The 23,560-nt window shown below is 39.9% G+C and overlaps 1 protein-coding gene and 1 long non-coding RNA gene across 6 annotated transcripts in view; one reads left to right on the plus strand and one right to left on the minus strand.

Annotated features, from left to right (window-relative positions):
* The window catches only part of LOC135306494 (uncharacterized), a 25,050-nt gene extending 12,578 nt beyond the window's left edge, over positions 1–12,472 (plus strand). For all 5 annotated transcript variants that reach the window (XR_010367302.1, XR_010367306.1, XR_010367304.1 and 2 more), the window contains 2 exons: positions 4,326–5,509; positions 5,637–12,472. This is a non-coding gene — a long non-coding RNA (uncharacterized LOC135306494). The remainder of the gene's footprint in view (positions 1–4,325; positions 5,510–5,636) is intronic.
* CLPTM1L (CLPTM1 like) overlaps positions 1–22,035 on the minus strand; it is a 26,372-nt gene extending 4,337 nt beyond the window's left edge. Inside the window, exons 1-15 of the mRNA XM_064430565.1 lie at positions 21,761–22,035; positions 20,833–20,933; positions 19,327–19,516; positions 18,438–18,580; positions 16,432–16,510; positions 12,467–12,584; positions 10,929–11,023; positions 9,315–9,399; positions 7,866–7,969; positions 6,431–6,496; positions 5,381–5,431; positions 4,653–4,735; positions 2,834–2,868; positions 2,486–2,541; positions 2,359–2,403 (exon numbers count right to left, since the gene is read on the minus strand). Of these exons, the coding sequence (XP_064286635.1) occupies positions 2,359–2,403; positions 2,486–2,541; positions 2,834–2,868; positions 4,653–4,735; positions 5,381–5,431; positions 6,431–6,496; positions 7,866–7,969; positions 9,315–9,399; positions 10,929–11,023; positions 12,467–12,584; positions 16,432–16,510; positions 18,438–18,580; positions 19,327–19,516; positions 20,833–20,933; positions 21,761–21,934 (1,425 nt within the window). The 5' untranslated portion in view covers positions 21,935–22,035. The remainder of the gene's footprint in view (positions 1–2,358; positions 2,404–2,485; positions 2,542–2,833; positions 2,869–4,652; positions 4,736–5,380; positions 5,432–6,430; positions 6,497–7,865; positions 7,970–9,314; positions 9,400–10,928; positions 11,024–12,466; positions 12,585–16,431; positions 16,511–18,437; positions 18,581–19,326; positions 19,517–20,832; positions 20,934–21,760) is intronic.
* Positions 22,036–23,560: the final 1,525 nt, after the last annotated feature.

Genomic DNA, 23,560 nt, shown 5'->3' on the forward strand with positions numbered 1-23,560 from the left:
AAAGAATATTCGCTGCTAGGTTAACAAACTGAGGCAGTAACATGGCTCCTTTCAGTTTAGCAAGCTGTATGCTCATCCATACCATAAGAAGGGTGCAAGCGATGTAAGCACAAAACTCATGCTACAAAATGAACCAACATTTATATGATGGAAGAAAATGCCAGCAGAAAATGGGGGTGCTGCACAGGAGAGAGTTCTCTCTCCTGTTAGAGAATAGTTACAACAGGAGAGCTCTTTCTGTCAGGTCAAATCATATCCATCAATCTGAAGTGAATGGCTGGCACTTCTCAAGCCTGTGCAAAGGTTTGTCATGGAACAAAAATAAAAACCTTGGCAAGTTGGAAAAGACAGCCTTTCCAAGTCAATACCCAGGTGAGTGATCCTACAACAACAATGAGAAGAAAAAGATAAATGCTCCATCCTTCAGGCACACAGGCAGTCTTCATAAGGCACTGCAAGTGAATGTACCAAGGCAGCCCATTCAACAGTGTTTAGACTGGATAATTTTTGTTTGAGATCACCTCACTTGAAGGTACTCTTTATAAACAATGAAACATAAAACCCAAAGAAACTGGAAAGACAGAGTTCAAATTAAGGAAAAAATACAACAAAGCTCTCTAAAACAATGGTCACAGGTAAGCCCTCAAGACTCTTCTTTCCACTTCAAGTGAAGAAGAGAGCAAGCAACTTTAAATACCCATTAAAAAAGTAAAATACTCCCTCCAAAGCTGTCTAAATTGAACATAATTGAAAACAAAACCAGACTTCTTTCTCCACACACACAAGACTTTTTTGTGGGTAGCCTATGGCATCTAAACAGGAACTATAAAAATGCTTTGTAAGAAAAGGCTGTTCAGCAAGGTTGTACTGATTTAAAGGTTATTTGCTTGAATAACCTCCCTCTGTTGTTTATTTAACTGCTGATATATCTGCTCAGTTATTTTCTTTGGTGAAGTAAAATTGTGAAATTATTTCACAAATATGTCTTTTGCTTCCTCCTCTTAAGAAACATGCTGATTTGCCTAGTATATGCCTGAAATACTGTGTTTATTGTTATTTTTGTCTCTATTTCCACATCAAACACTGCTTAGTTGCTGTTCTGCTACCAGCTACCTTTCAATCTGTTTTCCTAGATGCATCCTGTTTCCTTAAAAGCAGAAAGTTGGACAACTGCTATAGGCTCATAGAAATGCCTTTGTAGACTCTTTAGATGTATATGTTTTATTTCTTTTGTCCCATATCTTCTGTTCAGAATTGGACACCATTTCTTGAGCAGTTTTTAACACTGTTCCTTTTAAAGTACAGATGTTCTGGACAATTGTAATATATCAGCACAAAGGAAAACTGAAAGCATTTATGAGAGGAAGCACAAGTAAAAAGGGTACATGGTGATGGCATCAGGGCCTTGATGATACCAGCACATCTAGCCAGGGTTTCTCAGGACATAAAGATCAGGAAAACAAAGCACAGTACAAAACCCCTAATGACGAGGATTGGTGGGAAATGATAGCCAGAACACTACCAGCTCTTTAGGGGTACAAGAACAAAACTAGCATAGAATTACTAATTGAGGGAGAACACAGGAGAGGTAGGACTCAACAGTGGGTGTCCCTTGCTATCCAGATCAGAACATACGATAGCCAACTGGGATACTTGGGTCTATCATCTTGGTGTTTGGTTACTATACAAACCACTTGGACACTCAAGTGGGTGCTTGTGGATATGCAGCTATCAAAGGGTTAGTGAGCCGATTCTGGTTTTAAATGAACTCACCTTCCCCTCCAAGGTCTGCTGTTGAGCTTGGCTGCAGCACTGCGCTGCCCCACCAGGGCAGCCTAGGCAGTGGGGACACCACAGTGCAGCCCCTCTCCCCCCATGGGACAGCCCCCCTCACATTCTCCCAGAAGCTCACAACTACCACCCTGGCACAGAACAGTGTGTACATTACTTCAGCCTCTGGTAGCTCCTGGAACCTGCCAAAATAAGGTCTTTTAGCATTCCTAACTGTTTCTTGGGAACTATCCCTTGTCAGTGATGCACTGACACCTTCTTAAAAGAACACCTTTTACTGAGACCGATAAATTTATCTGCAGGACCAACATCTGCACTCATGCAAGACAGCTGACAGTACAAAAAGCAGTATTATCATAAAAACTAGGATGCAAGTATTCTCATCATATGGAAGTCATTATGAAAAATGAAAATCAGTGTGGTTTTTTATTTTAAGGACAGTTGCAAACAAGTTTAGTTCTAAAAATAAAAAAGTACTGCCATCCTTAAGCTATTTATTAGGCTGTTTCTTACAGAAAATAATTTTCAAAATGACTGCGTGCAACTTCAAATTAGAGCTTTACTTACTTTGTATGTGAAAGCCTTCCATGGTAAGTGTGCAACAGATTTCATCTAGAAATAAAAAATATCAAATTGTAAAAAAGTCTGCAAGAAGAGACTAGAAATATAGATCTTCACCACTTTTCAATCTTACCTTGTAGTTTACAAATAGTTGGGGCAGCATAAACAGGAATCCAAAAGCATACACTCCTGAAGACGAAATATGGAGAACAAACAAATGCACAGATGTTAATCATATTACTGTACTTCCATAATTAGTAATTTTACTAATTTTTTTCTGAAGAATGAAGATGCATCTAATTCTTATGGGTTGATTCACTTTGGGTTGATTCTTCTCCCTTTTTCAATCACTGTGATAATTTAGTAATAAGTTACTGATCTATATTACACTGATCCAAATGACAGCAGTTAATATTCTACTTTTGAGTCTTGGCCTTCATCTGAAAAAATGTGTATAGAAAAGAGAACAGAAGGCACTCACCATTGACAAAACTGTTAATCAACCAGGAGTACCAGCTACAAACAAAGAGAGACCAGTTATATTTAATTGTAACACATCCTATACACCACTGTACACCACATGACAACTCCAAGAAATAGCTGTGCTATAAATTACTCCATGCAAGAACTAAATACCTCACATCTTCCTTCCCTGGAGGGGCTAGAAAGAAGGTACTTTAAGCAAACGATACTTATCAGTCCATACAAGAAGTTTTGACAGATTTATCACCTGTTTTTATACTTTTACACACCTTTTTAAGATTTCTGTGTTGATAATCAGAAAACTGATATGAGATATGGGCACTGTGTGTGTAATACTGTTCACTGAACCCTGCCTGTATTAAGGCCTGCAAAGATAACACTGTATCCTAAATATTAAAGAGCCACTTAATACTACACAGTAAGGACTTATCAAATTTCAAACAAGTACCATTCAGTGCAAACCACAACAAAAGGTACTTAAAAAAAGGGAAATACAAGGAATCTAGATTTTTCCCTCCTTACATCTAATAACCTTCCCAGATGTTCAATGGAGCACAAACCTAACCAAATAATGGTAGGGCTACAGACAATGATAGAATCCCATGCTTCTGCTTGCAATCCTGAGAACAGCTAATTACTGTCACACTCTGGTTACATAATTTAAAATTAAACTTGCACTGCTGTGCTACTGACACATTAATAGCAACATTACAGTTGTAGCAGCATTTCTGTAATCCACAAGCATTTAAAGAATGAATTAGAAAACGCCTCCAAGATTAAAGGATAATCCACTGCTAAGATTATTTGTTCTGGCACATTTCCTTACTGATTTAACAATGGCAGGAATTCTATTATATGAATTGCTTTCGCTTCCTTAAGCTGCAGCTCATAAAATATCTGAAATATATTATTTGGAAATACTAAATAAATTCAAGAATTTTATCAGAATTTTAAAATGCTGCATATTTTTCAGCTGCTTACTAAGACAAAACCTTTTCAAAAAAATGCTTTTCTAATAGCCCAGAAATTGCCCCAGTTTCTAGTATGAGTGTTACAACCTCATGTATGCAGCAACAGCTTAAAATAACATTAGGGAAAAACTACTACTGCTTGTTTTCTCCCATCCCATCTGGGCCTAAGGACTGTTAAAAATGCCTACATGGCCGCACCATGTTTGTGTCTGCAGGATTTTCCTACAACAAAGTCTCATGGCTGCACACTTGCTTGCATCTCTCCAACACAAAACGAAACAGCTACTTTGAGTGAAAGGTGACAAAGGTCTCATTTGTTCATGAAATATTGAGTATCCAGCTCTTGCTGAAGTATTACTATGCTGCAGGAAGTTCATGGCTGTAAAGGAATAAAGAGCCCTTTCTAAAAAATGCTTTTGCTTGCTTGCCATCATAACTATCATATCTAGGAACAAAGAAGCTTCTTGTTCAAACCAAGTAATTTTGTGAAGGTTTTTGCTTCTTTTTGCTATTGGACAGGTTCAACCACTGAATTCGTTTCATCTCTCCTATCACCAACTGGCCCTCTGAACATCAATGACAGCTTTCCTCCTCCTCTTCTGACTGACATGTATGCAAGCTACTGAATTCTATGCTACAGTAATTATCAGGTAACCTGTGAGATACAACAGCCTGTTGCCTAGAGGATGTTAAAAAAACATCTATATTCTTCAGCTTTAGATAGACAGGACAAGGAAGTTTCCAGTTCCTGCCTATGCATCAAGCTAACCACCAACTTCCATAACCATGGAGAAAAAATGGGGAATGTTTTAATTCCACATGAGATCATTTATAGAGTTACAGTACCTTTTGTATTTAACATTCAGCAAGGAGTAACCTGCACCTCCAATACACAGTGGATAGAGCAAATACGACAAGTATTTCATAGCCTAATGGAGAAGAAAAATTGTTAGTTCACATTGTATATGAACAGATTTTTCATGCCATTAAATAGCCATGAAAAGAAGACAGTCACATATTTTTTTCCTGATAATCTTTTCCTATTCCCACATGTATGCTATAATTTCTACAATGCTTCCACTTCTAGTGGTGGTGGTGAAAATTCCAAAGGCCAATTCAGACAAGCAATCACCTCAGAGCGTTGGCACCAAGAGACAGCACAAAGATCAGTCTCTAAAAGTAGCTTCCTACTTAACACCGATGTTGTCATCTATGCTCAACTCCTTTCAGAAATCAGGAACCATGTGAACTTTCCCTCACTAAAAATAACAGCTTTCAGTAAAAAAAAAAAATCAGCTTTTTTTCAGTAAAAATAATCAGCTTTCAAATTTTTGAGTGGTAATGCCTCTCAGACCAATGCTTCAACCAGATTCAACAACCAAAATAACTATTTCACTGTTTCTTTTCATAAATTATCAGAATGAATCTTCACTGTCTGATCATCTATACAATGATCCACTTGACAACTGTGAGGATGTGGAAAATACACTTGTAGAAAAAAAGAGCAAAACAAGTCAATCAACAGGTGACGTACACAGACTTTGTAGATCGGAATTCACAGGATTCTCTCTTACCTGGGCATCATATTCCTCGGTTTTCTTTTCAGAGTCATTGTATGCACCAAACTGCAACACACAGGAAAACCACAATCACATCAGAACACAGGGGAAAGCATTTGCTCTCCAACTCTCTACATTAAACAGGTAACAAAGCTTTTTAAAGCTTCTATATAGGAGAGTCATATATTTGTCCTTAGTATATTTAGCCTACTAAATATAGGGTAGGCAAAAAGATTAACCTTTAACCTCATATTTTTTACCAAACTTCCAGGTTTGAAACAGCAGAATTCACAAAGCAAAAGCAAAGTCAAGTAGCTAGAAATTTGTCAGATACAGGAAGCATTTATGAAAAGCCATAACCATGAAGAGGTCATGGATTATCATTGTTATGATTATCTCCGCATGTCCAGAAATTCTGCCTGCCTCAACACGGTTCCTTGACATAGGAACAAGCAGAGCCACCAGTCACTCCAGACACAGACTTTAAGCAGCACAAAACCTCAGCACTTCTTGTGAAGAAACACTGGATATTAGACAACTGATTCTTCCACCAGCAAGATAAATTTTCAGTGTAGACTACACTTTGCTGCTGCATGTTCTGCAATCTCAGCACTTCATTTTACCCAGAGAATCATCTAAGAGTGTACTGTCCCCAGAACATGCCACATCTTCTGTTAGTTTCACAATGGAGAAGTTATACCTACAGGTTCATGAAAAAGCCAGTTTCTTATTTCAAAACATTATGTCACTTAAGGGTGTCTTTCCAACACAGTGGCAGCAACAGAGCCTCGCCTATAAAGATTTAGCAGAACTGACAGAGAAGTGCTGAAGTTTCTTGCAACATAAATACATACAAATAGCTGCTTCTAAAGAACTCAAAGAAAGAAACAGGTTTGCAAATGCTCATCCTGCTATTGGATTAAGCCATTCATAGAGAAATGTACACAGGAAACTTTTGTAATTCAAAAAAAAATCTTAATTTCCTAGAAGTCAAGTTGCACAGTAACCTGGAAATAGATGGATGACTCAAGAGTGTAATCATTAACAGGGCAATGTCTACTATACCTGAAATTTGGGCCTCAAACCTTGCCACTTGATTGTCATTTTCAAGGCCTTCTTCACCTTCCAGAGCTGTGATCAGCAAAAACAAAAAATGCACATAAAAGATTATTATACAAAGGAACATCTTATGAAGGACTCAGATAATTAGAATCAAGATTCCAGAATACCTGTTTTAACCAACCATTGCATAAAGCAGCCACAGCCTGATTGCAGCACACACTGCCTGTGTCTACACAAACCAAATGCCATGTCATCAAACAAGTACAATGTTGTGAGCCTGCACTATTAAGTCTCTTTATCAGATTATGCAATTTAAGTAATGTAGTCATTCCAGGATATCTGAATGGCAGTGCCTAAGTGGGGTTAGCACCAAGATGAACCCCAGGTAAGGCATTTGGAAAATTCCTGTAGTCACCTACCAAGCAAGTTTTTATGTGCCTTCAATGAAGGTGGTTCAGAACTCCTAACAGTGATTAAGTTGGCACTTAAAAGGTCATTACATTTCAGAAGTGGACTACAAGCAAAAATCAGTGAATCTTCTGAATTATGTGGTTACTTACTGTACAGCTGAAACAGCCTGACCATAATGTAAACCTAAAGTTTCAGTTCACCTGAAAATTTACTAATGTACCTACACTGCTATACAGATGTGACAACTTAGGCAATGCAGGTCCCCAGGAGAGCTGAACTCCCTGAAGCTTTTTGTGGACAAAGATTAATTTACTTGACTTTAGATACACCAATATTCTCTCCTCACCCTACCATATATTCCAGACAAAAAAAAGGCAAAAAAAAAAAAGGGGGAATAGTGTAAAGACAATCTTTTACTGTTATCTTTGGTACAAATGAGAAAATAATTTCTTACAGAATCAGTGTCACTATCAGCACTGCATGAGAAACAGGAGTTAAGCCCAAGTTGGGAAAAAGTTCTTCCTAGCAGACAAATTCCTATGTACTGTCCGTATGACTGCTGTCACTTTGAGACAGCTGTGCTACCTGCAAGCCACTGACGAGATGCAGACTTGTGGAATCATGCACACAGGCAGCAGTCTCCTCCTTTTCCTCCTTCCCCAATCACCTCAGTCCTGGCACTGTCTGTGGGCACACAGCCTGCTCTTTGACATGCTTCCAATGCAGGTTTGTTGACATGGTTATACTTGCTTGGCCAGGAGTGAGGCCTACTGGGTGATGTGGTAAGTGGAGCTGCAGCATCGCTCTGTGTTTGGTTTCTGCAATATCAGCTGGACCATCCCAAAAAAACTGATACTTCCAGTTTAGTTATTTGATCAAGGGACACCATCTCCTCTGTCACTGAAAGCCAAGGACATGCAAGCTACAGTAGAATTTTCCAGTAACTAGTTTAGCATTAGTTTTCTACTGTAAACTATGGATGTTGCTACAAATACTGGTATCTGGTGCTACAGCTTTAAGAACTCACCTCAATCACTGCACCAACGCCTGCAGGGATCAGCACCAATAAACTTGTTTGTTCATCCAAAAGGAAAAGAAATATTACCACAGTACTAAAGCACCTCCAAAGCACTAGACAGAAAACATGAAAATGGAAGGCTTATTAATATTTAAATGAACAGCTGAGATGACAGAACAGTAATGGTCTATTTGGTGCAATTCTGTCTTACACAATTTAAATATGAATTTCTTCTGTGTACATCTTGATATATCTAGTAGTCCTAGAAACAGCCAGTGATCTCTGGGCAAATAGGGAACAAGAACATTTCATGCAATCCTTATCACAGGAGATGAAAGAAAATTGGAACATTTAATGAAGACTTCTGTACTGAAGCAATTCAGCAATATATGAGTACAATTGGGAACTACATTCATGATTTGTGTCTCCAGGAAGCCGAAAGACTGTGAGATAATATAATATCCGGATTTAAATTCATTTATTGTTTGTAAATGTTAAGTCTTTTGAATTTGACTTTCCCAAGTTTTGAAACTGGCAATTGACTCTTATTTCTGAAATTCCATGGACTGTTTTGACTTTTTACAAACTTTTTGGCATTCACATGCCAACAGCAGTAAAACTGCTGTAAAAAAACAAATGCACACATAAAAATGATACATGGATTCTCCATGTGATAAAAATATGTTGTTCATCATAACATGGAATGCCTTTTATTTCCCCCGGTATTGATATTCCTTACATGTTTTAATCCATCTGTAAATATGACAGAATTAGGGATAGTCTCAGAGGTCAAGCAACTCCAGGTTTACAATTTTGCTTCATAATCAAAACTGGAAAAAAAAGCTATTGGAAAAACTTTCATCTGTTTCTAGGAAGGCTTGGCAGGATGTCAGATCACCATGTTTCTCACATCTTTCCTACACACAGATCAAGTCAATCCTCCCATGCTCTCCCCCTCCCCCCACCCCAGGAGCCTCTACTGCTCCTGTTTACATCGAAGCCCACATCAAGCAAGAGCATTACAATACAGCACTTTCCACCCACAAATATTTTGGAACCTGTAGTTATCTACAAGGAACACAAGGGACTTGCACAACAGCATTACTCATGAAAGCACATTCTCTCCACCCACAGAACTTTTTTCTGGTCTTCATTCTTTTTTCAGAGCACTTCTCTGTTCCTTCAGCAAGGAAAAACATGGTAACTGACCCAACATTAATCTAATTCCCAATTCCATGACAGTCAAACCTCACTAGTGACAGAAGTGCTTAAACTCAAGTGAAACCTGAGCACAGCACTAACAAAGTTAGAAATCATCTGTGTATAGCATTAGCCATCTCTTTGTACACAAACCATTTTGCTATCTCTGTAAACCTACAATGTCACCTTAAGCAAGACTGAAAACGCACACCATAAAATAGACAGCACACAGACAACACTTTGCGTTCTAGTCCATACCTGCTTTTGTAGACATCCCAATCATGCTCCTCTTTTTCTTCCAAAAACTGATGTCATTTTTAAATGCAAGGAAATCAAAGAGAAGCTGCAAATAGGAAGAAACATACTCATTTGCTTGAAGCATACACTAATTAGAGACTGAAAATGTTAACAATGCATTCAACATGGTATTAAAAAGCCCCTGTTTTAGAAACTTCAGAAATGAAAATTAAGACTCACAAATAAAAGCTAAAAAGAAAAGTTTTTGTAGAAGCCCAGGCTCTAAAAGCAATGCAAAATGACAGGATGAATTTCAAATATTACCATTACAGTGCTGCAGAGATTAGTGTTCTGTAAAGCAAGTCAGAGACCCAATAGAGGGTAACTCATCATAGAAGGTAAAGAATGAGGACCCTGAGGAACCACACACCTCGAGAGATCAGGGAAAAGCATAGTAAATTAAACTAAAAATGCTCTGTATTGGATTGATAGTCAATTTACATTTGGATAATATGAAAATTTTAGAAAAAAAAGTCCTACAATACAGGAAGTCAGGTTTCCTCTGTATTTTGTCACTAAGCTATCTAAACTTCCAGGACATTTTAGAATTCAATTTATTTGTAGGAAGCTTTTTTATTTTCCTCAGTATTTTCATTCAGTATAGTTTTGGTATTTCCTTTAAGCCTTCATTATCTAAAAAAAATTGAATTTCAGATTCACAGATTCCAGAAATTCTTGGGTCAGTAGATTTTCATGAAATTTTCAGTTGCTTTTTCTGGGGTTTGTTTGTCTATAGGATGGATATTTTTTTAATTATTTGGGAAAATGATACACAAAAGAAAAAAGTATCAGAAAAGCTTCTCCCAGTCTACAGACACTTTGCAACCTGATAAACAGAGTGGAAAAATGAAATTAATATACCATGGAATTCTAAGGCTTTCCAAACAAGTTAACTGTGTGCAATGAAAGTATAAAGAAACATAACATTCCAGGCAAGTTCTTATCTCTCCCAGAGTATGGGAACTGTGTTGAGTATAACTGTAGATTACAGAAACGTTCCCAGTGTATAAAAAATGTTGTTTATTAAAATCAAGATTCAGATTGAGCCAGTGCCAAAAAAGGGACACACAACAACAAAAAATAACCATGAGTGCTCCACACTTTACAGGAACGTTTCTGGAAACAATTTCAGAAAATATCAGCTGATCCAGGGATTAGAAGTCAGAGACTCAAACCCTAGTACAGGTGCCCCACCTATATCCCTGCAGTGCTAAACCTTGTGAGAATTCAACAAAATTTAAACTAATGTTTACAGGCATTTTAATTCTAGGGGCTTTGGTTCAACTACAATGTAAAAAAAGTGATAATGAAGGTAATTTTTTATATTTCAGTCAAGACTTCAGTCAAGACTTATTTTCTGTATAATTATCTCAAATTTCTGCCCTATTTAAGGTCTTCATATTAACTCTGTATTGGAAATATAGCTGACTTTTGTACCAGATAATTCTTCCACTGCTCTACTGAAATTACTGTTTTCAAGAATAATTCTTAACAAATGGAACACCTGAAAGTCAGACACACATCTCCATTTTTTTTCCCCATATTATGTACTTCCTAAAAACTAAAACCACTTACATGGAACGCTGCTACGAAGAATGTCAAAGCCAGAAAGTACAAGTTAGTATCAACAAAAATTCCTTTTACTTCATCTGCATCCTTTTCTGAAAACCCTATGAAAAAGAACAAGTCACTGTGCAAGAAGTACCTGATAGTTCATTGCTTTTATGCTCAAGTCCAGTATGAAAGGAATCTTATGTCACCTACACAACTCTTGTTAAGGAATCATAAATCCAAAACATGATGGAAGTTGTATCGGTGAAATCCTTATCTACCTATATTTTGGTAAGTTATTTGGCTTGCCCAAACCCAAAACTCATCAGTTACAAGTCTTTAACTTATGTAATTACAATGTGTTTTGTAACAAGCTTTTAACACCTTGTGTAATTACAAGCTAAGCTGACCACCTGACAGACAAATGGGAAGACACATTAAATCATTTTGGCCTGAGCTGGAAGTAAAAAAAAAGGTTTTACAAATTGGCCTCTGAACTTTAATTTGATACACAGGAGTGAGCTTCACATCAAAAGCTGAAAAATAAGAAAAAGACTACACAGTAAAGGACAACAAAAGTCACTGAGAAACATGGCCATAGATGCAATGCTATAATTGAAGTCCACAGTTCTCAGAAAATACACAATGCTGCGTTTATGGCAATAGTGCTTGAGTGCAGCACCAAGTTACTCGCTATCACAGCAAGTACTTGGCCATTCTCAAGTGATTTTGGAGTTTTGCTACTGATCTGACTGCTCCAGGAATTATTCCAAAAGGAAAATTTCAAACCTTATGTTCCACTATCTACATACATAGGGGGAACGAACAGCATCTTACACAGGCCTTTTTTCCAGGCAGAGGAGGTACTCTTGGGATGAGGGGTCTTGATATCTGTGTCTATCACACAACAACCAAGGCATGGAATATGAAAATTTCAATTCTGGGGAGGCTCACAAAAAATTATGGAGAGGTGATGGTGGACACATGTCCTATACAAACTCTGAACAAGCAATTACTTGATTCTTTCAAGACAGTTATGTTTAGCAGACATATTTCTAGCTTTTACACACATTAGCCTGAGCTAAGGAGAAGCAGCTGGATTTTACTCAGTATGGCCTGCCTGTATTTCACTGCAGATATATGGCTACAGTGAGCAGCTGTGTATACATTATACAAAAGTATGAAGTATATGTAAAAACTATAAGTATAAAGTATATACATCAAAGCCTATGTACCACTGATCGAACTTTTCTGTTCCTTGGATGACAGGGGAAACCCATGGTGAAAATGCCCTTCTTGATTATGTCCTCTAATGCTTTTACAGAGTACTATCCCAAATAAAATTAATTTTAAAAATGGTTAATTCACCTCTGTATTTTTGTTCCCTGCCACATGTCAACATATGCTTTTATTTTTAACTTAAGGTGAAACAACACGAGATTTGTAGCATTAAATCTCTTCACCAGCTATCCAGAAAAAAAAATGCATCTATGTGCATAAAAGAAACAAATTAAGGGGTTAGTTGTGGTTTCTTAGCCTAAAGTCACTAAAGGTAAGCATACCAAATTGCTGGAGGGAGTACACAGCATCCTGCATGTGGATCCAAAATCGGAGTTTTCCAAGAGATATTTTGTCATACGACACTGTAAGAGGTAGCTCTGTTGTTGAACGATTTATAACCTGCATTTCAAAAAGACATGTTTCATCTTTAATAGCAGAAAAATGGCAGCAATTATTTCCAATCATATTTTTTTATATAAAGTGCTTGTATCACACTATAATTTAATCACACAATTTTATGAACTCATTTTATTTTTTAAAGGGAATAAGATCTTAGACTTCTATACCATGCTTGAAGTCTTTGTGTTTTTTCCAGAAAATGTTAAATTTGCAGTTTGTTCTGTTTGAGTTCCTATAGCAACCTCACTGTTCCTGTATACAAATGCCTCTGAGATGGCAGCATAAAGTGGGAAACATGTGCTTAAGATAACTCTTTTGACAGTTCTTCTCTGAATGTATATGCTAAGATTATCTAAACTAGAATATTATACAAAAACCCCAAAAACCCCAACCAACAAACAAATTGTATGCCAAAGACCACAGTCAGAAATTTACTTCATTGAGACTGATTTTGAGAGAAATTGAAAGGGTGGAGAAGCAAGATGATGCCATTAGCTCAGACTAATGAAAATACCACAGCTAAAGCTAAGTAAGATAACTTTGGGATTTGGGGTGTCACAAAAACTTTTTTCCTGCGCCCCACAAAATAAGTCTCTGCTAATCCTACCGTATCATCTATGTGTTACTTAAGCTGGAAAAAAAAAAAGTCTTAAAATGCTTCAGCTCCTTCTGCATGACAGCTGCCTATGTCCACCTCTCAAACAGGTTTAAAAAAAAACACAAAACCCCTGTTATCCTCTCAGATGTTAGAATACTCAGCAGCTACCTCAGAACAAGTTCAGGCAGTCTGTTTTACATTTCCAAGGATAGCCCAGGACAACAGATTGGCAAGCACTCTTTGCAAGAGTTCAAGATCTGCTGCTCCAGGCTCCTAATTACTCCCAATCATAATTCCCATCTCAGGCCTGCTACTCTACACTGCATCTGTTTCTACAGTAATTAGTTAGCTGACACCTAACTAAGGTGAATGGGCTTCTTCTGGTTCTTGTGACACAGAACATGGTTTTAGGCTCCCCACCTATCACTCACATGTGAACTGAGGGCTATGCTCATTCTCCCATTAAGCCTTTCCTCCAGTGAGTACAAACAAATCTCAATTTCACCACCCTCCCAAGACCCTGTAAGCTTTTCAGACAGGGGCAGAACATGCAGGCACATGAGGGAGGGGAAGGGAAGCTGAGAAAGTTTTATTAATACAGCAGAGAGGAAAGCCTGAAAATCTAGAACAGTGTCAGGGATCTCTGAATTGAATGGAACAAAAAATCAAGTGTGATTACAGTTGACTGTAGAGAACACTGGCAAGATTCCACAGTGTTTGGTATACCAAAAACCATATAAACATCTGCCACATTGCTTTTCCTTTTCAAAGGATTCCCGTAATTCAATTAGCCTAATTTCAATTTCCCAGTCTATCAAAGACAGCGTTAATATTTACGACAGAAAGGGAAAAGAAATTTTATCTGTGGAGGATGGACAAGAAACAAGAATTTTGCAAATGCCTGGGTAAGCAGCTCGTGGCAAATGCACTCTCCACAGACAAAGAATTACTATGGAGGAATTAGGGGTAGTGTAGGGAGGAAATTGGATTGCAACAGAAGACGGAGATGGGAATTCTCCAACACCAAAAGCAAACTAAAATAAAGCAGAAGAATGAATTCTTTCTTAACAAACAACTTAAAGTGCATAAGTGGTGCTCCACAACCTCAATGTGAGTGTGATGGTCGCTAAGCCTTTAAAAGCTAGGAATGACCACATCCCTGCAATACAACCTACTCTTGCAGTAAGGCATCAGAGCATCATTACTTCTAGCACTCTACTTAATCAATACTACAAAATAGTGTGCAAACACTGCAAATAAGTTCAGTGGTATGAATTTTAAATTATCTCTTTATTAAATCCTGTGCAATCCCAAAACCACAGCATTTAAGCACGTCTAAGAATATGAGGAACACAATCTCTAGACTGCAGTATTCACCACAGAAGACCTACATCTTGATGAAAATGAGAGTCAGTTGACAATCTCCACAGTCCAGCACAGGAAAAACACATCTTCAGCTCCATGATTTTAGGTCAGGCATAGAAAACAGATACTGTCTGTGCCCCTATTTACAGTCAAATATTAACCTGGCTCCACAAAGGCTGTACCACCTTTTCTCCTTATTCTTTCCTGCTTTTCACTTACCACTTAGTCTCTTACAGAATGTTTACTACAGGACCACACTTTCTGCAGGGCTTGAGAGCAGTCTGGCTAGTCACTACTGAGACATCACAGCAAGTGCTGACGGGAAAGTTTGCAGGTTTTAGTGGAATAGTCTTTGCAGCACTTCCCAGGATCTTTAATGACTTTCTAGGGCAGTGAGTTACAATAATATTAACTGTGGTATGCATGACAACTGCAGGAATGTCATTAGCAACATGAGAATGCTGAATTTATTTGTAAACAGGGTACATGACTTGACCAGTTAAAAGTCCACATGAATGTACTGAACGGGACTGGATGAGCTGTGATAAAACTTTTAAACAAAGGACAATGACCACTAATGCAGACATTACAAATACATATCTAAAAAAAATACTGGACAAAACAATCTGCTGTCAAGAGTTGTAACAAATGCTCAGGAGTTTATTTTGCTGTACAAATCTGGGGTGGAAGGGACACAAATTTGTAAAGATTCTCCCAAACACTAAGTAACAAAACCCTTTCTCTGAGCTAAAGTAATGAACTGGAAAGACAATTTTCAAGTTCTATGGGAAGTTTACATCTACAAAGGCTTCCAACTAGAAGATGCATAATACAGATGTGCTCATTTAACAGTTTTGAGACATTCCCTGAGACTGTTGTTCCCAGTAAGTCAAATCAATTACCAATTCCAGTCAGTGCAACTGAAAAGAGCTGCAAGGCTTAACTACGAGCTGCTGAGATCAACATGATTTAGACACCTGGGACTGTCATGTATCAAAGGAACAGGACTACCTATAGCAAAGGAACTGCTTGATTTCCTACAAGAGAAGTTGGACAAAAACTGAACACAGAAAATTCTTTTTTTTTTTTTTTTCTTTTTTTACTGCTGGAATGACTGAATATTAAAGCAGGTTGCCCATAGAGGTTGTGGCCTCTCCATCCTTGGCTATAACCAAAACTCAACCGGAAAAGGTCTTTAAAAACTCACTCCACATTATCCTACTCTAAGAAGGGGCATTGGATTAGCAATCTCCAGGAATCTCATCCACCTTCATCCTTCTGTAATTCCATTACTGAAGTTTCAAAGTCCTGATTTATTTGAGTGCATAAGATCACTGGATGTCATCTAACACCAAACTTTCAGGTGCTCAATTTAGTCTAACATGATAGCAGCACCAAGAAATGTAACCCCATTTGAATTTTGAGGAGACGAGAGAATAGCTACTGACTTATCTCAAATGTAGCTCCACTATGAGCTGTGGATATTGTCAATATGCCTAGAAGGTATGAGAATCTACTCTGGGATGCTAACACAACTTCTTCATATTAGGGAGTCAAACTACTGAGGAGACTGGTCCTGCCACTGCCAGTGCTACAGTGATGCCCTCCATAATCACCCAAAAGGCAGAAGCAATGGAATCCAAACTTTGGTGAAATAGAAGACAGTGACTGACAGATACTGCTGCCAGAGAGAAGTCTCAAAACCCAGATGCAGCTTCTGCAATTACCACAGTAGGTCACATTAAGTGAAATGGTCATTGAGTCCTTTTGTGCATTTTTACTTCTTCATTACAGCAAACAACCTATGAGAAAATCTTAATTAAAACAACATTGAAGAGTAATGTTAAAACTGTTAAACGTAATTGAAGGTATTCTATTACTCACCATCAAATCTTTCACTCTGTTGCTTAGCTGATCAATAAATAATATTGGTAGGTAATGCACTGTCTTCCCCAGCTGAACCCTAGGATTTTTAAACATGGATTTTATAATTGTAATGATCTAAAAAGAAAACTACTTTTATTCAAATTAGCATTCATTCATCACTTTCAAATCTACCCATGTAGAAATTTCCCACCATCTTTTCTTTTAACACACAGCAAGAAATTAGCCACTAGTCTAGAATAAATCTTTCACTGAAAGATACCAGTATTGAAAAATATTGTTTGTTTTCACTCTTCTGTAGAAAGACAGAATAAGCAAATAAAAATACAAATGAAATTGGTTAGGATGATAGTGAAGCTTTTGCATGACCAAGAGAAATTTAGAAGTCTATGGAAGAGAAATATGCTGAAGTTTACTGCCATATATTTGTAACTTTTGTTCAAATATTCCCCTCCTACTGAGACCATGACACCCCTCTACCATCTCCCCCACTCATCAGTGCCTGGCAGGACATCAGTCTCATGCTCTCGCCCACATGGGACCATGAAAGTGATGGCTGATGCACAAATGAGAAGGTCAGATATTACTGCAGGGATGTACAAGGAGCAGAAATCTTCTCTGCCATCTACAGAAGCTCTGATTTGGATTGCTATACCACCTCATCAACCTGCATGAATCAAATAAACACTTGTTAGCCTTCAAGCCCTCTATCAAATTGGTTCCTGTAAAGTTATTTAGTGAATTATGACCTACTTGCAGTTGGCTTTGTTAGCATCTTGGGAAAGTATTTAGCCCAATACCCTAACAGAGACAAATTCTTCAAGTCTTCACTAGAAAGGCAGTTATCTACACTGTGATGCTCTTGGTAAAAATCTATAGAGTAGCATCATGGAGATTTCTAAAGCCTGAAAGTTGAACTTTAGCTGTTGACAAAAGAGAAAAGTCTCTATGCATGCTAAGAGAAAGTGTATTAAACACACAATGTGCAACAGTAACACAGAAAAGTACTAAACTGAGGCTCAGAAATAGTGCTTGGTTATTTAAATGAAGTGATTTGATTTCTATGATTAAAGCTTCTATGAAGTGATTTGGTAACCATGATTAAAGCTATTGTTAGTGAAATTGCAGCAGGTTATTTCATATCAAAACTCTTTTCCTGTATAATGCCATAACTAAACAGCATTGATGCAAATCAACCAGAAAAAAACTTCCTCACCTATCAACCCCAGTCCAACAACCCCTTCTTGCTATGGTTCTACCTATTCTGGCTGGCAAGCTGTCCCAGAACCCTGGGTAGCTGGTTCACCAACTACTTCTGGATTTAAGAGGGTACTTGTAGAGAAAGGCATCAACATACAGCAGCAGAAGCCTATACAGCATCACTTATATGCTTGATACTGGAAACCACTGAAGCAAACTGAGCAGAAGCTACTGCCTGCACCTAGAGGCCTAAAAACCCAACCCTTCTGTTAGAATTTTCTCAAGGAAAATGACATAACATAGGAACACACACTGTCAAAGTAAAATAAAGTGAAATATAAAGGGAGAAAAAAGATATCCTAGGAGATCTGTTATACCACTTCAGCACTTCCAGTTTGTAAAAGTAACTTGCAGATGAAGGAAAACTGGAAAGGGTCAAGGGATGGCAATTGCTCTGAAGGCCAGAAAGACAACTGGAGAACAAATAGGTTTGAAGTCTGCTACAGCATTTTACCTGTGTCTTTGTAGTCCTGCTCTGCCTTACTATGGTAACTCCACACCAAAAAAGTATTGTAAACTCTGAGCACTCTGATACCAGGAACCAGGTATCTCCAATAAGGCTTTCTAGTACATGGTATCTTAGCAGCAATTCCTCACTGCCAAAATGCAAGCATTAAGAGCCTCTGCTCTTGTCTCTAGATGCCCATTTAAACATAAAATACTACAGAAGGTCAAGGAAGATTTTTGCAGAAATGTGACATAAGTTTATAAATAACATATCTGACAAAATTAAGTCATCAACTTACATTTTCATGTAACGGTGAACATCAGCAGGGAGCGATGATCCATCAAACACAAAATCTTCCACCATGACATTTAAGGTTAGTCTTGACCTCCAGTGAGAGACCGGTTCATCCAGGGCATTGGGCTGTTTTTCTGCTTCAATTTGCTTTAAAAAAGAATAAAAATACATACTGCTAACCAACACAAAATTTTGAACAAGGTAATAATCTAACTCACAGAATCCAGGGAGCCATTAACTATATCCTAAACCAGAAGCCCTTAATTTTGACCAGGTCAAGTATTTTGGTCAAATACAACAGAATGGATTTTAAAGGCTCACCACAATCTGACACTGAAAAACTTCAGCATTCGTTCACAGCCTTGTTTATCAAGAAGTGATATTCATCTAATTAACCTTCATACCTTAGGATTGTGGACACTAGTAAGAAGTAATCACTTTGAAATCAGGACTATACAGTAATCAGATGTTACTTCAAAACAGTCAACAGGATGATCAACCAAACATCATTTATTTGTCTTCATATCTTATTCTGCTATTTTACAACAGCAAAGCATACTATTTCCAATGAATTCAATTCACTATAGAAAGCAGCACCATGCTATTACAGAGCAATACAGTATTTCTACCAAAAGCAATGACTCCTTGAAGCAATTACTGTTAACTAGGATAGTGTTTAAATAACTAGCCAGCATTTTAAAGAGCTCTGCCTCTACTCTGCTGAGTGGTCTGCTATTAGCAAGATAATTAAGAAGAGGATTTTGATTTTTTTCCCCCAGTTTTATCATCCTCAGTTTGAAGATGCAAGCACAGCAGATACTAACACCAGAAATGTCTATAAAATAAATTACTTATTTTGCAGATGTTCTTCCACAGATGGAACACACACCTACCTGTGTGGCTGATTCACCAGTGAGTAAATTAATCTCTTCTGGTTTGGGAACCATGTACGTGGTCAGAGGACTTACTATATGCACCTGTTTACCATCATGCCAAGGCAAAATGCCAGCATGGTGAAGAAATACAAATGCATATAATGTGCCATTATTTCGGGTTTTCTTTGGTACAGAGACATTCACTGTCCTAAAATACAAAACAAATATATTATGAGATGACATAGCACATGCTGAAATATTTAGCTATTACTAGAGACAATTACTTCTGGCTAACATGTTCCATGGCTGGATGGGGTAATTTTTTATACATATCACAATATATTTCCAAAGATTTACTATTATATTAAGATAGTTTAACCTTTGTCCACTCCCTACTTTATTACCCTAGATAACATAGGCCTGCATCATCAATTCTTTTGTTGCTTTCCTCTACTGATAGGTCACAGGGCCAAAATTATGACAGCACTTGTAAAAAAACAGCCTTCATGTGCAGAAGATGCATCACAGATTGTATATGCAATATGAAGTTTAAAAAGAAAATCACAAAGTTTTGCCATGCACTTTACATTAATATCTTCTCAGCATGCCAAGCACAGAACCCTAAACTGGAGCCCCAAACCATGAAGTCACTCTCCTTGTACTAGCCAAGAAATCATCCTACTTGCACCCTTGCATAATGCCTCCTCTATTCCTGTAGTCTTGCTCAGCTTATTCTGCTCTGAATACTTTCAATGGCTTAGCAGACACTGTCAGTAAAGCAATTCTTATAAGGTCTGTCAGAGATGAAGTTCAATATGGCCTAAACTCTAACCAACATGTTCTTTAGTCATAGAAAATGAAGAGAGTGAAATAATCTTGGAGACTATGATAACAGAGTCAAGAATGGGGCAATTATTTTAAACAAACAAACAAAACAAAAGTGAGACAGCTAATCTGAAGAACAAAACAAGTAGTTCCAGTCATTTTTATTGGTCAGAGGCATATTCAGAGCGCAGTGTTCTACCAAAAAATTTCTCTAAGGGCACAGTCTTGGCACCAATATCCCTTCAGAAGATCCCCAAACCCTAGACTATCAGACAATAAGGTTTGCTTGTGTGATTGTTAACAAAGAAATAGCTATGGAAAAGCATGTTGCTAAAATACATGAAAGGAGAACGTGGTTTGACATCTAAGTCCTGTTCCAGGTCTGAAGCCACAGCAATTAAGAACAAAACAAAACATGTAGCCAGTGTCCTACCTATGTGATTAGAGGCAAGTCTCAAGCACTTCCAGGCACATTCGTCTTTAGATTTTCTCAATGGAAAGTAAATTTTACTATTGTGAGCAAGACACAAAACGTTTGCCTATATGGCTGAGAACAGCACGCTGGTCGAAGCTAACCAATAGTGAAATCTACCTCGGCTTCATGCATACTTCCATCCATGTAACTCCCAGCTAGCATATGCACTTCAGAATTCTGCAAAGAACTCTGATACCTTGGACACTACTGGTCCAGATCCTTACCTTTCAAATTTGGACTCAATATCAAAATCCTCCACATTCAAAACGAGATCTATGTTACTCTCAGCACCAATGCTTGACCGTGTGGTAGTGTACACGCTTAACTGAAATCAAAACACAGCACAGAGAAATTAAGAGAATGCAAATAAATTCATGCATCTCTACATTTAGAGTACAGGTCTGTCCTCCAGCTTCACTAACTCTCCCAGCTGCAGGAAGGTTTTACACAGAGGGAAAGAAAACAGCGTACTCAAAAAAAGTCTTTCAGCTCCTTTTGGGAGCAGCCACTAAATACATTTTAATGGAATGACCTGTTTTGGAAGGTGAAGGAAGTGGAGCCATTTCAGAGAACCAGAGATCCTGTCAGTAAAGGAAAGGGCCTCTGGAGATCACCTTGTCCAACACCCCTGCCAAGGCAGGGTGGCCTACAGCAGGTAACACAGGAACACATTTGGATGGGTTTGGAATGTCTCCAGACAGGGAGATTCCACCACCTCCTGGGGCATCCTGTTCCAGTGCTCTGCAACCCTCAACATAATGAAGCTGTTTCTCACACTGAAGTGGGAGTTCCTGTGTTGTAGTTTATGGCCATTACTCCTCATCCTGTCGCCAGGCACCACTTAGAAGCCTGGCACCATCCCCCTGGCACCCATCCTCTGAGATATTTATATGAATTAATAAAGACTTCTCGGTCTTCTCTAGGCTAAACAGGCCCAGCATTTCCTCCGCACCGCCGCTCTAACCAGTAGGTGTGTGACAGCAATCGACACAAACCACGAAGCGCTGCCAGTGCCCCAGCCACGGGAGCTTTCCGCAGGGCCCGGCGCCGCCGAGAGGGCGGGAGCAGGGACACGGGGACAGGCGGGGTCGGAGGGCAGGGGCAGAGGGCAGGGGCGGTGCCGAGAGGCCGGGCCGCGCCCGCCCCGCTCACCTGGAGCTTGGGCCTCCGAGCCAGGTAGGGCCAGACGCACCCTCCGGCCGCGCCGTCCGCCGCCGCCGGGCAGGGCCGCGTGTAGACGATGCCGTACATGACCCAGCAGGTGTGCGCCACGTACACGGCGAACACGCCCACCACCAGGCTGGTGAAGGAGCTGCGGCTCAGCATGGCGGCAGCGCCGATGGCGATGGCGGCGGCCGCCCCCGCCCCCCGCCGCAGCCCCGCTCGGGATCCGCCGCCGCCGCTCGCGCATCCCCCACGCGCCGCCCGCCCCGCCCCGCCCCGCCCCGCCGGCCCGGCCGTCACTTCCGGCGGCAGCGGGAGGCACCGCCCGGTCCTGCCCCCCCGCCCGGTCCTGCCCCCCCGCCCGGTCCTGCCCCGCCCGGCGCCGGCAGCGCCCGCGCCGCTAGGGGGCGCTGTGTGCGGGGCTGCCCCCGCTGCGGGACTGGGGCTGAGGGAGGGACGGCGCTGCTGGAGCCAGCCCCGGTGAGGGCAGTGCAGCTGGAGGAGGGTGGAGCACGGCTCCCATGTGGGGCGGCTGAGAGAGCGGGGGTGTTCAGCCCTTCCAGGTCTTGGAAGGGCTTTATCCCTCTCTACAATGCCCTGAAAGGAGGCTGTAGCCAGGTGGGGGTCGGCCTCTTCTCCTACGCAACAGGATGAGAGGACAAAGTCTTAAGCTGCACGTGGGAATTTAGGTTGTACTTCAGGAGGAATTTGCTCACAGAAAGGGTGATTAGGTGTTGGAATGGGCTGCCCAGTGAGATGGAGTTGGATCCCTGTGAGGTGTTATGGAAAGACAGGACCTGGTGCTTTGTGCCGTGGTCTGGCTGATGCCACAGGTTGGACTCCATGATCTCAGAGGCCTGAATGGATTCTGAGTGACTCTGTGATAACCATCATCATCATCATCATCACCATTATTACCGTCAGTCTCTCTGCTCTCCGAGGCCTGAGCTACCAAACACTCTCTCTCAAGGGAGCTGGGAAGGCTCTTCCCGGCCCTGTGCTTGGATTGAAAAAGAAGCATTTCTTGTGGCCCTTCCTTGTCTGCTGGTGTGTGGGTCAGCCAGAAGAAAGTGATGATGTGAGTACTTACCTCAGGCGCACCTCAGCCGAGAGGCTTGGGCAGAAGGCACTCGGGGTCAGAGGAGGCAAAGCACGAGTTACAGCTGGCTGCCCCAGCAGCTCAGCACAGCGGCACAACCAGGAGTTCCCTTGGGACACAGATGAGAGAGAACAGACACCTGGGCAGGTGAAGGGCATTCAGGCCTGTCCTGGTTTCAGCTGGGATAGAGTTAATTTTCTTCCTAGCAGCTGGTACAGAGCTGTGTTTTGGGTTTAGCACGAGAATAATGTTGGTAGCACACTGATGACTTGGTTGTTGCTTAGCAGTGCTTACCTCAAGTCAAGGACTTTTCAGCATTCCATGGTCTGCCAGTGGGGAGGTGCTTGGGAGGGAGCAGAGCCTGGAGAGCTGACCCAAACTGTCCAGAGGGATATTCCATAGCACAGAATGCTGGGTTACTGAGAGGGGCTGATCACTGCTCAGGAACAGGGTCTGACATCAGTCAGCATGTGGTGAGCAACTGCACTGTGCATCAATTGTGTTTCTTGGGGTTTATTTCTCTCTCTCTTTTACTTGCATCGGTTTTCTTTACAATAATAATAATAATGATAATTTAAAAAAAAAAACTTTACTTATCCCAATCGACAGGTTCTGCCTTTTTCTGATTCTCCTCCCCATCCCACTGGGAGAGAAGAAAGGGCTGCATGATACTTATTTACTGGCTAGGG

This window comes from Passer domesticus, chromosome 1, assembly GCF_036417665.1.
Source record: "Passer domesticus isolate bPasDom1 chromosome 1, bPasDom1.hap1, whole genome shotgun sequence".
In the NCBI taxonomy this organism is placed as follows: domain Eukaryota; kingdom Metazoa; phylum Chordata; class Aves; order Passeriformes; family Passeridae; genus Passer; species Passer domesticus.